General features: G+C 36.4%; 1 protein-coding gene across 1 annotated transcript in view; it reads left to right on the top strand.

Annotated features, from left to right (window-relative positions):
* The window catches only part of SNTG2 (syntrophin gamma 2), a gene marked incomplete at both ends in the record, with an annotated part of 235,978 nt that overhangs the window by 159,916 nt on the left and 61,480 nt on the right, over positions 1-14,582 (top strand). The window contains one exon of the mRNA XM_079532539.1: positions 2,764-2,891. Within this exon, the coding sequence (XP_079388665.1) occupies positions 2,764-2,891 (128 nt within the window). The remainder of the gene's footprint in view (positions 1-2,763; positions 2,892-14,582) is intronic.

Consider the following 14,582-nt stretch of genomic DNA (forward strand, 5'->3'; position numbering starts at 1 on the left):
TGTACTATTGCAGCATCATAATTTTGAGTTTAAAAGATGTTGACCCTAAAAGGTTTTTTGTCCATTTCTTCTTTTTAATTAATGAATCCAGTGAAGGATTTTTGAAGATTCTGATAATTACCTACATGGAGATATTTCTTCTTTACACTGGTGTCCTACTAAAGCATTTGACTGAATTATAAGAGACCACACTAAAATACTACATTGATAGCCTCTTAATAGAACAACTGAAATTTTTTATGAAACAGTCTTCTATATATAAATTATCTAGATATTATATATAGAGAGAGAGTGGAATGGATGGGAGAAATAGGTGAAGATGTTTTGGCAAATTTTATGTTACTTTATCTTCTGATTCCTGGATTTAAATTCAATGAGCATATTTAAGCATTTATGTTTGATTGGAACAGGCTACCTTCTGCTTTATTCTTAGACATTTCAGTTTCTGAACTTTCTGAATATTAGATTGTACTGATCACTTGTAGCTTTGGATTTCTTGCAGTTCTGCCAATGAGTTTTATCTGTGCAGAGACCAAAATATGCATGAGATTCTTCACCATGATATTACCAAGTTAAAACTAAGTTTTAAAGACACCTTAGCTTTTTGTGGCTAGATCTAGGACACAGAATTAGTTTTCAGACTTGATTATCAAATATTCATGCTGCTACAACATCAGGACACATCAATCAAATGAAAGCTGGATTGTTCTAGGCATTGTAAATACCCTAAATGAAACTATTTTCCCTGAAGGATTTGCTGTCTAAGAGATAGTTTTGTGTTACCAATTCTGGCAATTTTGTTACTCATTTTTCATTAATTAGAGAAGTGTTCCTCAATTACTAACTCTCAGTCATCTTGTTAGAGACTGAAAGTCAGTGGTTTTTTTAAATTTAAATAAATAAATAGAAAGATCAACCCTTGATTACTGTAAGAAAGAGCTTTAGGAAAAACACAACCCTAAAACCTTATAAGCAGGAAGAATAAATAAAGCAATTCCCAGAATGATTTGTATTTTGAGTAAATTTTATGGTTTTTAACACCTGAGTATGAAAGAACTGAAGTTGGATCATTGTATGGTTTATTTGCTTTCTTAAGTGCTACTCATTGCGTGTTTATGGCTCTTAAAAAGATAATCTACTTTTCTACCTCTAAATTCTCTGTACAAGCTGGGACAAATTTCAATTCAGATATAGATAGCACAGATGCCTGACTTTGACCTGAATTTGTATTTCTGAATTCTCCCCATTTGCCTCTCTGTGCCTACAACAACTAACTTTATGAAGTTAAATGTGCAGGTATTATGGTACTGCAGAGATGTAAATATTAATGTAAATTTCAGCTTTATTATTTTTATGCATTTAGTAAGAAACTCCTACCTCATTCTACTGTTCATTTAATAAGCCTTTTTATGCTCATAATCATGATCATAAATTTTGAATGGTACACTGAGCATTAGTTTCCATCATTTTCTAATCTGTTCCTAATTTAATTGATCTTTATCTGTAGAAACTGTTTTGAAATCATTTACAAACAAAGCCAGTTACCATCATTTATTTCTCTTTGTCCCTTAGTTGGTCTCTGTCTCTCTGTCACTTTTTCTTTCCTTTTTCCTTTTTCATTTTTCCTTTTTCCTTTTGCCTTTTATTTTTTACCCCTTTTTCCTTTAATTTTGCTTCTTCACACTTTGGACATGATTCTGTACTTTCAGTCCCTGATAGACTGGTGTAAATGGTTATTATTCAGAAGGCACAAACTGCATATTAGGCAACTATATATTGACTAAGATGTATATCTCTTTGAAGATCCCTGCAAGTTTTAGTGTTAGTAGTTCTATAACAACTTTTGAACTTTTATAAATATTTTATTTTAAACACATTTTATACTGTGTTGCCTTCATGCATTAGTTAAATAGTTAGTTGCAAGGCATAAGATGCATGAATGAATAAACAGGCTGAACCATCTCTATATAATCTCTACTCCAGAGTTAACTAATATATGGGCCAATTCCTCTAGTGTAATTTGCAATGGCATTTGTAAATGTTTGTTTTATTTTCTTTTATATGTTTTAATAACATGAATTAAGTAGATCATAAAAGTGAGTTCTCACTGTTCTGAGATCAGGGTATTCCGTACTGCTTAGATAGCATCAGCAATCTTGTCTTTCAAGTAGAAGCATTTGAAAGGAAACTTCAGAGGAGAAATTTCAAAATTCTGCAGTTCATACATGGATAGAGGTATCACAGAAATCAGAATTTTAATTCAACTATTAAATAACACTATGAATAAAAGTCAGTTAAATAAATAATAAACCAGTCTTCTTAATGACTACTACAGTCCTTTCATTGGGATATTATTGTGTCTTTTTCTTTGATAATTATTTGAGACATGTTAAGGGGTTGCACAGATAAAATTAGTTTAAACTAAAAAAGTGTTTTATGTTGTGTTTAGCAAAAAATCAATATGTGTGTGATTAAAACAAAGACAGTGTACTTCTATTGTCAGTTATAAATATTAACAAAAACATAAATATATTTAGTGTAAAGGCAATACTAAAATTGACAAGCATAGTATCAAGGTAGCCATAGTTTCTTTCTACATAAATGATTATTTTTATTTCTCTATTAAAACTTGATTTTCTTGAATGATTTTATTGCATGTATTGTTCATTTCTGAGACAAGCAGAGCTAGAGAGGCATATTCATGGATTTTGTGCTGTGTTGTCTTGTAGACTGTACTTACTGATTCTCATTTGTTCTGTACAGGCTCCATCATCACCTTCTTCGCCCATAGCTAATGAACCAAAATACGAAAAGCGCTGGCTAGACACCTTATCAGTTCCTTTGTCAATGGCTCGAATCTCGAGGTACAAAACTGGAACAGATAAATTGAGGTTTGTAATCTAAAAAGGAAAGCACTGCATGAGTTAGCTGTACATAATATTTTGCTGTGAAGTGTAGGTTATGTGTGAACTCTTTGAGTGGAGATATGAAAGTCATGTTATTAAAACTGTACGGTCCATTTTCTCTTGAGATTAACACCATGTATGGTGATTACCAAAGAGAAAGTAAAAAAAGGAACATAAGTGTAGCTCCCACAAATATGTTTCCATAACCTATTTTATCTTGGGAATTCAGTTAGCATCAGCAGTTTGCACAGACAATAAGTTTGCCATCACTTGAATTAATTTTTAAGATATAAACATTTCCCTCTGTATCTCTGTAATAGAATAATACTTTATTCTCAGGTTTTGATAATGTCAGTTAACATTCCTTTTTCTTTACAAATGATAACATACTGCACAATCATCATGACTATGCCATGTAGAAACTCATATTGACACCAGATTTTTGGCAGAGTATACTCTCCTCCGTTGCATTTTGATTGTAGAATCTTGCCACATCTCACACACTTAGACAGTAGTTCATAAAGCATATATGAAATAAGATAGCAGAGGAGATTGTCCTGGACTTTGGGAAATATGTGAAAATAAAGTGCAATTTAATGAAACTTCAGTAAACAATATACTTGAGAAAGGTTAGCAATTAGTCAAATATTCAGTCAAATAAGTGTTCAAGCATCACAAGTCAATAATAATAAATTGCCCAGAAATGTTTTAAATTCTTGTGTATCCTTAGTCTGAATGCCCCCATCAGTTTCTTCATTCCTCCTTCAACTGACTTTTTCATTTGGTCCAACCCTTTCGAATTTGTGCATTTTGAAAATGCCTATAGGTAACATACAGTCTGATACTGTACCAGGTCTGGTTGAGATGGAGTTGGTTTCCTTCATGTAGCCATACAGTGCTGTGTTTTGAGTTTGTGACTAGACCAGTATAAATAATGCATCAGTGTTTTGGTTGTTGCTGACCAATGCTTGCATCAAGCATTCTTTCTTTTGTTTTTAAGATAATTTATATATTTATCCTGACCTGCAAGTTTTCACACTTTCCCAGGTCTCTCATCTGTCCTGCTGGAGGTGGGAAGTGAGCAGCTGTGTGGATGCCTAGCTGCTATGTCCCTCAGCTCATCACAGATACAAATATTTTTCACATGAGGAAGGAGGAGCTTAATGCTTTCAGTCCCAGTCCTGGACAGATGCATTCTCTTGTGAAGCGTCTGGCTTTCATGTATATTTCATGTACACTGCACTCCTTTATTACTGTTGTTCTGTTATCTTTGCTGTTATTAAACAGCCCAAAATAAGATGGAATCCTTTCATAAAGACTATCAGCATCCTATGGTGTTTTAGTTGTACTAAACATTCCTTGTGTATTTTTGTAATCCAACAAGAATATCTAAAAGAGCATTAAAGAAATACCACTGTGAGATTAATTACAAATGTTATTCCCATGTTCACTGCACACTTTGCTTGTAAGAGGAAAGCAGAAAGATATTTGTTGATATAAAATAGATATAACATGGTAACTTGAACAGTGATGACAGTGACTTAAAAAGATTCAAAATGGCTACATATCTTTCACTATTTGCTACCGGGTGGAGGATGCAAAAATCTAAGATCAAATCTTAGCCAAGCAAGTATAGCTTTAAAAACAATAACTCTCTTACTGAGGATTTGTTGGCAAGGTGTCACTATGTCTCAGTTTAATCTCTGTGCAAGCATTAAGTAACCTCAACCTCGAGAGGTGACTCTATTCAAGGAGAGATTGTGGTGTGCAGCCAGCTGATTGCAAGATGGAATCTCAAAGAGATTCTTAGGCTGCTTGGTACTTATGGGGTAAGATGACTGGGTTACAGTATACACCTTAGAATTGGCTCTGTTGAAGTAGAGGTCTCCTATTAGTTCTCTGAGCACACAGTTTGAGACAGTGTGGTGGTCATTAACTGTCTCTGGTAAAACCTTGATTGCTGTCAGTCCAGAGGACAAGGTCTTTTGCACCTCACTGTATGCACTAGGCCTTGGGCATAACGACCAGGCAATGTTGGGGGCAAGGTGTTTATTCTTATCTAATAGAACCAGATTGCTATTACCCCATTTTCTCCTTTTCTGGAATTCATATTCATGTTCTTAGTATTATCCTACTTGCAGTCTTTCTTTTATGTTTATCCATGCTCATATAAGTATAAATTACAACATTTATCTCAGTAATTGCTCTCTAAAATGAAGAGTCTGCTTTGCATGAAATAAAACCTACACATGATTGTAAGTATAAATGGTGACATCAGACAGGATAACAGTCCTCCTTTCAATCATACTTACATTCCTTTGCTTTCTTTCACGTATGAATGAATTCATGCCAATTTCCCTGAATGTAACATGGATCCAGCTGACAAATTTTGCAGTTCTCTGAATATTTACTTGGAATCTATCTGCATAAATACATAAACAAAATACCTTCTTTTCCAATATTGAGTTTGTAAGTCTATGTATTGTTTTTTTCACATTTTCTCTCCCTCATGTTCTCTTCATGACTTTGTTTTGTTGTAATGCTTCTTTTGGTATTTGCCTATTGTTAGGTCAAACAGAATCTGATATGTTACTGTAACATATTTTTGTTGCCTTTACTTTAAAAAATACAGAGTATAACAATGTATAGAAAGCCAGCATCTACCTCAATATTTTTGACCATATTTCAACTAGAAATGGGTTTTATATCTAGTTTATTGTTTATTAGACTATAGTATAAATTTTTGTGACTTAGATCGAATCTAGTCTAATTTCAGTAGATTAAAACATTATTTCCTTTGTGGTTAAAAAATGTTTTTTAATTACCTCAGTTTAAATACACTGGAATTTTCCAGAAACTTTGGCAAGAAAGGACATACTTTTACCCTTTTGTCCTTTTGTGTCCTGAGATAATCAGGAACATCTGTATCTGTTCAACTGTTGGTTTTTTTTTTTTTTTTTTTTTTTTTTTTTTTTCAGTGAAAGAAAAAGGAGTTATCTTTTGACATTTCATTACATTTCATTTTTCGTTTGACTTTTCCCACAAAGACTGAAGACTGGTGGTAACAACACAAGTATATTTCTGATAGATTATGTCAGTAGCAGACATACTTAAAAAAAAAAAAAAAAAAAAAAGATGTTTTTCCTACCTTATATTTAAAGAAGAATAAATACATTGCAAAGAGTATGAAGCGTCTCTTCCATGTAATGAAACAAAAGAAAAACATCCCAATCACAGCATAATTCAAAGGAAAGACAAAAATTGTATCTGATGTTCCTCAACTTCTTTCATAGAATCATAAAATCGTGTAAGTTGGTAGGAGCCTTTAAAGGTCATCTACTCCAACTCCCCTGCAGTGAACAGGGACACCTACAGGTTGCTCTTAGCCCCATCCAGCCTAACCTTCAACATTTCCGAGAACGAGGCATCCACCCCCTCTTTGGGCAGCCTCTTCCAGTGCTTCACTATTTTTATTGTAAAAATCTTCTTCCTTGTAGCCAATCTAAATCTCCTTTCCTTCAGTTTGAGACCATTTCCTTTTGTTCTATCACAGCAGAGCCTGCTAAAGAATCTGTCTCCTTCTTTCTTAGAGCCCCTCTTTAGATACTGAAAGGCCACTCTCAGGTCTTCCCAGAGCCTTCTCTTCTCCAGACTGAACAGCCCCAGCTCTCTCAGCCTGTCCTTGTGTTCCATCCCTTGGATCATTTCTGTGGCTCTCATCTGGATGCGCTCTACCTCAGGTCTGTACTGAGGACTCCACACCTGGACACAGTACTTCAGGTGAGGTCTCACCAGTGCAGACTAGAGAGTCAGGATCACTTCCCTTGACCTGCTGGCTGCCATTAATCTTTCCCACATTTATAGTTATATCTTCAGTAGGTGTGAAGATAAGTGTATTGACTACCCAAATCCCCTTCAGTTAGTGCAATTGATATTGTTGATGTCATTAGAGTATATTTGTTTGTAACATGTGAGTTTAGTTTCTTCTTTTTGATTACTTACTATGTTAATTACTGTTACCTTGCCTTTACAATATAGCACTACTACTTTTATCATTCTGCAGTTCTTGCCATTTTTCCATGTGTGGGTACATAGCATTTTTTCACTGCTGGAGTTCATCACTAAATTCAGTGTAAGTGAAATAAGTATGTCTTGCTCACCCAAGAGCTTGTTGTTCATGGGGTAGTTTGGGGCTTTTTAAAATTTTTAATACTAAAAAAAAATAGTAATATAGATGTTGGAGAATGTAGTACCATTCATTTATAATTTTTATTTTTCTTACAGAATGTTTAAATACTTATTTGAAAATATCTATAGCGCTTACAGCAGTTACTAGATAGTCTTAGATAATCATTTTTATTTGCTGTATTGACAGGAACTTTAAGTGAAGGTAGCTATAACTTCTTGTACATTATGAGTGTAGAGAAAGAAAAATAATTTCTTGTTTTGAGGATGGAATGTAAATAGAAGAAATTGGTGAACTAGAAGTTACTTTATCCAGGCCCTAGATGTTCTTGTGACTACGATCCCAACTACAAAAACAACAATTTTGGTATTAATTTCTGTTTCCTGGTATTCTGGAGATTGCAGTTACTGCAGTGTATTGTTCCAGGGTTTTGTGTGTGTTTTTTATTGGCTCACTATATTCTTAACAGAGAATCTTTCAGAGAGATTCTATTTCCCATATTAGCATTTCAGTATGATAACAAAAAGCCTTTATTTATGTATTTAATTAAGAAAATAATGAAATAAGCCATCTTGATCGAGGTGTGGGAATTAAACATATTCTCTCTGAGTTACAAAAACTGAATTAGTATTTGATTCTAGTTTTTTGTTAAAGATTAGGGCGAATATGAGGAGAAGAATTAAACAAGAATGAATATTTACATAAGAAATATCACAGCCAAACTGAAATGCAGCAGTAGGGTGAGAGAGTGAGTAACACCTGTAACAGGTAAGATGAGAAAGAAAGTAAAGGTTTGAAGGGACATTATTGCCTCTTAAGGAATACTTGATTATAAAGAAAACAGAAGTATATTATTTAAAATCAATGGTGACGTCAGTACAGAAGAGGAGTTATGACTATGTTATGAAAGGCTAAGATAATTGGAAATGGAATGTAACATAATAGTTCAAAGTGCAAAAGAATGAAAGAACTTTGGTGTTGCTACTATGATAAAGAAATTATGAACTACTTTTCCAAGGGAGCCTAAAGAAGCCTTGAGATGGATGGCAGCAGGAGGATAAGGTCCATACTGTAATTAGGCACAGAATATCTCTGAGATACTGCTGTCCTGCAGACTTACAAAGGAGAACAGATATTTAGAGTATAACAGAATCATAGAATCTTGGGAGTTGGAAAGAACCTCTTGAGATCCCTTGATTTTGTGTCCAACCCTCTTCAAAAGCAGGTTCCCTTCAGTAGGTTGCACAGTAGCATTCAGGTAGATTTTGCAGAAAAGGAGACTCCAGAATCTGTCTTGGTAAATATCTGTTCCAAAACTCTGTAATCCTCAAAGCAAAGAAGTTTTTCCTCGTGTTCATGTGGAACTTCCTGTGTTTCAGTTTGTGCCCATTGGCCCTTGTCCTGTTGCTGGGCACCACTGAAAGAAACCCAGCCCCATCTTCTTGACACCTCCCGTTCACTTATTTATAGGCACTGATAAGATGCCCTCTCAGTCTTCTCCATGGGCTGAACCATTTCAGGTCTCTTAGCCTTTCCTCATAGGAAAGATGCTCCAGCCCCCTCATCACCTTTGTGGCTCTCCACAGGACAGTCTCTAGAAGATCCCTGTCTTTTGGACTGAGGAGCCTAGAACTGGATACAATCTTCCAGATACAGACTCACCAGAGCAGAGTATGGGGGGGGGAGGATCACTTCCCTCACCCTGCTGGGCTGTGCTCTTTTTTATGGAACCAGGATATCATTGGCCTTCCTGTCCACATGGGTACCCTGCTCGCTCATGGCCAACCTGTTGTTCACCAGGACCCCTAAGTCCTTCTCTGCGGAGTCGCTTTCAGGAGAGGGCAGTCATGCAGTGACACCACATGTGGCTCTCAGTCATTCCAGCAGATCCTGTTTTTCAGCATGGCTCCTGCGCATTTTTCTTTGTGCTTCTACTTAGTACAAGTAAAGCATGCTGTCTGGCAGACTGTAATTCCACTACTATTTCTCCCTTCAGCAAAGCCAAATATCTCACACCTAAATCCTACTCTTCTCTCCTTTAGTGGGCAACAGTACCTTTGTCAGTTCCCATCAGCAGTGCTTTTGTAACCTTTTGTGGGATTTCATGGGGGACAGGGTAAGAGGCCTAATCAATGCTGAAACCATCCCATCTCATTCTGCTTTTTTCTTCTGCAAGAGTTATTACAAATCTAATGCAATACAGCTGCTGTGGAACAATGATAAAGAAAATATCTGTAGAGAGAAAATGTCTGTGACACTTCCAAGTTGTCTTCCTTCATTATTCTGTGTTTAATATAAAATAAAACAACATTACAATACTGTAAGCAAATTCTTCATAAAAAAAGCAAACATGATACACGATCCAAGTTTGTTTAATACCTTGGTAGCTTTTTAGCCTCATAGTTTCTGTTAATTGTCTGATTATGTAAGAAAATGTCAAATTTTTTTAATACATAAGGCTATATATTTTTTACAGTACTAAAATCCATATTTTTAAACACAATTTCAAAGAGATTAATTCAGACAATTGTCTTTTGTGGAATTTCCATTCCATAATCCATAAAACTTCAGGCTAAATAGAAATGCTAGTAAGAAAGACATACAGGAATGTAAACAAGTCACTAGAAAACACCGTAAGAAAAGTAATAAAAATTGAATTCAGACATCAAAAAATCATTGAAACAGGAAGACTGAGTTATGACCTGAGGAAATTCAAAGCTGATCAAATGCGTCTGTCTGCATCAGCATGGTAGTAAATTTGAGATGAAACAGCTGCTGTCAGGCTGGCATTTAGGCTTTTATTAAGGAAAACAATAGTACATTGAGATAAAAATAAAGGAAAGATTGTTTCACATGCCACAGATGCTGAAAATCTTAAAATGTCTTTTGCTGAAATCCTTAGCCTCCGATAACATAAAAATTCAGCTTTTCCCATTTCAGATAACACTGAGAATATATTTTCTCTTAGAAAAGTATTTTGATGTAACATCCCTTTATTTGCTAACTGCTCTGTATTGAACTCCCAGTGGCCATTTTATGTTTTATTAAAGTCTGTTAGCATTAATTGTCAAAAAGTGTCAATAATAGGAAGAGAACTAAGTCTACCGATGCCCATTTATTTCTCTGCCATTCTTGCTAAGATAGTTTTTATTTTATTAAAATAAATTAATTCAGTAGACAAACTAACAGACAGGTATGCAGGTTCATTCATCAGTTCACCGTGAACGTGAGATATAAACGTAGAAGATAGCACCTCATGCTGTTTAGTGGAAATGCTTTCAGGAAGCAGTTACAGATTGGGATCCAAGTTTGAAAATAATATGAAGAAATGTGAGGGTAATTCACTTTAAATTTCAAGAATTTCAGAAAAGCAAACATTCTTGATATTGTTATTATTTACACTCATGCAATTTAGAGTTAAAAGCAGTATAGCCAGGTGCAGTATGAGAGAGAAAGATGGGGGGAGGGGAGAGAGGGAAGCTTTAAAAACAAATAGTGTTAAATGAAATATTAAAAGGAAAATATTTCTATCTATCCAAGATATTTTTTTAAGTCTGCGGCATTTGTTCATTTCCCCATAAAAATTACATATAAGCAGAAATGGTATCTGACATTGGATGTTGAAACGCACCCTTGACAGGCCTCCAGTTTCCTCAGCCTTCAAACAGTTCAACAGTAAGATATAATTGATATATTCAGTGATTGCTGCTTTGTGATGAAGAAATGGTATAGAAGATAAAATTCCGTATAGTTGATGCGTTTTTGGAAGTGGAAGCTTTAGTATTCTGAAAGATTTTGTATTGTGCTTCATGCAGGGAAGAGTTCCATGAGTTTTGGTAGTGACTTCAAAGTTGGGTAAAATTCTTGTTAGTATCATTAATTGTGTATTTGAAATGACAGTCGGTGTAAGAGGACAGAGAAATTACTGCCTACATTTCTGATTTCCATTATGTGCTTTTCCCCTGTATTTTGTGGTTGCTGGTATTTGCAGTTTCAGATTTGTAGCCTGCTAGCCCTATATATAGTTGTATGTAAGTTATACTCAGTATTCATTTTCTGCTGTTTCAAACTATCAGGCTTTAAGAACTCCAGTCCATTAATTTCTGGTTCTAGTTTCAATAGTTCTCGCTAAACCATGTCCCTCAACACAAAATCCAAACATTCCTTGAACACCTCCAGGATCGGTGACTCCACCACCTCCCTGAGCAGCCCATTCCAGTGCCTGACCACTGTTTCAGAGAAGTAGTATTTCCTAACTTCCAGCGCAAATCTCCCCTGATGCAGCTTGAAGCCATTCCCTCTGGTCCTACCACCAGTTACACAAGAGAAGAGGCCGACCCCCAGCTCACTACAGCCTCCCTTCAGGTAGTTATAGAGAGCAATAAGGTCTCCCCTGAGCCTCCTTTTCTCCAGGCTGAACAATCCCAGCTACTTCGGCCATTCCTCAGAAGGCCTGTGCTCCAGACCCCTCACCAATAGTGTCCCCTCACCAATATTGACCCCTCACCAATAGTACAATAACAGGAGGAATAGAAGACATGGGAATTTCCCTGATCTGTGTTTTAAGATGGCTTTGAGATCTCAAAAAGAAAACACCAAAACAACAACAACAAAAAAACGTCATTTCATGATGCACCTTTATTGTATCCTGAGACATCCCAAACCTATTAGTTGATACTCAGTGGAATTCTTATTGTTGTCATTTAACCAGAGTAGGTGTTTACTGGTCACTTGTTTTTTCCATGTTTGTTTTGATGAAATGGAGAAAAGTGTGGTATTTAACCCTCTAGAATTTATTACCTCCTGAATTCCAGTGCTGTCTTGGTGATTGCATTATTTATCATTTGTTTCATTTAAAGTGGAAACAAAAAATTCATCATTTTGTTCAGCTTTTGTTTTACTTTCGATGTTTGATTTTACTTGTTGCTTTTTATACTGCTGTATAGACCACAGTGTCTGAAAAGTTGCCGTTACATACAGCAATACATAATGGTTTTGTAGAGAGAAACAATTGTAATAGAAAACAAGAAATAGTCACAGTAAATTTGAGCAAATTGGAGAGCAAAACCACTGTATTGCTAGCACTGGTGTCTAGCAGGTGTCTCCATTTCATTTGCTTGCTTCAGAAGAACTGGTTTTTGCTAAAAGCAGTTTTCTGCCTTGGTCAGCACAGTGGGATCAGCAGGGGCCCCACAGGCCCCAGTCTCCTGCACCACACTATGTGACCACCAGCACAGCAGAATCAGGTTACAGCATGAGTCAGCTGTATGTGTTTTCAGTGATGAATGGTAGCCACAAATGGGGCTGCAGTTAATAACGAAATCAGCAGGTCAAGGGACTTGCTGTTCCCCTCTGTGTTTTGTTTGTGAGGTCGCATCTGAAATACATGCACCTAAAACATTGTGTGCAGTTTGTGGTCTGCTCGGGGACTAGCGATTTTTATTTCAAACATGATTTTTACATGATTGCTTGTGTTAGCTGCATTCGTCGTTCTCCTAAGAATTCATTTCATCAGTAACTTGTATAACTTTGTGCCACTGGGATAAGGAATTCACTTTTCATACTTCTATGCATCTTTTGAAACTAAGTTATTATCTGGGGACCCTGTGGATTCAGTGGAGAAATGGCTGCTTTTTTGCCTCTGTTAAGTGCTCTGGATTGTTCTGCCTTTTTGTAAGAATATTATCTAAAGAAGGCATTGTGAATGGCTTCCTTTTATGGCAGTAGATAGTTTGTTTCCGTGCTCCTCTGTGTATCAGTGCACAGGCAAAGATAGATCTCCCATCTCAGACAGATGTTGAAGAGATCATACCGTAAGTACTTCCATTACTGCACTGTTGGGATCTTCTTGAGAGCTTTAGATAAAGGGAACTGTATTCTTAAGAGGCAATTATTCACCAGAAGACAATATAAGGATTTGTTTTGACCTTTTCTTTCTTTCCAAAGTGGCGAAACAGATCTGCTGAAATGAAAGTGACATAGAATTGTGCCATTGCTGTCAAGTCTTAGTAGATACCATGATAATTCTATCATGAAAGGAAGACAAGGGAATCAGCTGTTATGGATTTAATCCTGCAGACAAAGGACTTTTTGCTAGCTGCAAGCATACCACTTTATACTTTACCAATAAAGTATATCAGCTGATGTATATATGTGTCTATTAGAATTTGGGGTCTTGTTAATATTGAATATGATGGGTATTTTATATTACTGTTTTCAGCAAGCGTGTAGTTTTAATTCTTCACGTTCATTGTCAGAACTCTATTATGACTGTTAGTTTAATAACTCCTTCAGTAAGTTATGAGTGAGTAACTGCTTGTTAACCAGTCTGTGTCACTTTGAATGCTTTTGCTGATGTTTATTATAAATTAAATAGTAGAGGACTTCACCTTAGATAAGAGAATCACAGGTTAAATAACCCTGCAATTTAATAGTGCTCTTGATTCAAGTTTGTTTACTTCTAGTTTAGCTCCAAAAATAAAGCAGTATAGCACATAAATATAAATACATCAACTGTGTAAATGCAGCAGATACTTAAGCACAACAGTGGCTATAAGTACAGGTTGGCAGATAAGATGCTAGAGAGCAGCCCTGCTGAAAGGGATCTTGGTGAACAGTAATCTGAACATGAGTCAACAGTGTGCTTAGGCAGGCAGAAAGGCCAACCATTTCCTGGGATGCATTGAGCATGACATTGTCAGCCAGGTGAGGAAAGGGATTGTCCTGCCCTACACTGCACTGGTGTTTCCTCACCTTGTGTACCATTTGCAGGCTTGGGTGCTACGCTACAAGAAAATGAAACTCTTAGGCAGTGTTCAAAGGAGGGCTACAAAGGTGGGGAAGGGTCTAGAGGGGAAGACATATGACAAGGGTCTGAAGTCCCTTGGTTTGTTTAGCCCAGAGCAAAGCAGGCTGAGGGGAGGCCTCGTGATGGCCTGAACTTCTCACAGGGAGCAGAGAGATAGCGCTGAGCTCTGCACAGTGATGTGGACTGTGTGACAGTGATGGGACCTGATGGAACAGCATGGAGCTGTGTCAGGGGAGGGTCAGATGGGGACTAGGGAGAGGTTTTTCACCAGATGGTAGTGGGCAGGTTCCCTATATTAACGGTCACAGCCTTGAGCTACAGGAGATCAAGGACTGTCTAGAGACCGCTCTCAGACGTATGGCCTGATTTTGAGATGGTCTTGTGTCGAGCCCAGAATTGGTCTTGATGATCCTTACAGATCTTTCCAACTCAGGATATTCTGTGATTCTATAAAAGGATATAAATGAAATCTAATTATCATGACACCCACGGGCACTGAAGTCACCTGTGCAGCTTTCTGAAGTTTAATTGATGAAACCATTGCATGTCATACATTTTAAAGAATGGTGTACTTCCATGCTACCATCCAATAAACTTGTGTTGTTCCTTCTGAAAGTTTTAATAGTCTTAGTATGTGAAAATGCATTCCACCAACATCCAGATGTGTGGGATTTCAGAGATA

This window comes from Tetrao urogallus (genome assembly GCF_951394365.1).
Source record: "Tetrao urogallus genome assembly, chromosome: 2".
Taxonomy (NCBI): Eukaryota; Metazoa; Chordata; class Aves; order Galliformes; family Phasianidae; genus Tetrao; species Tetrao urogallus.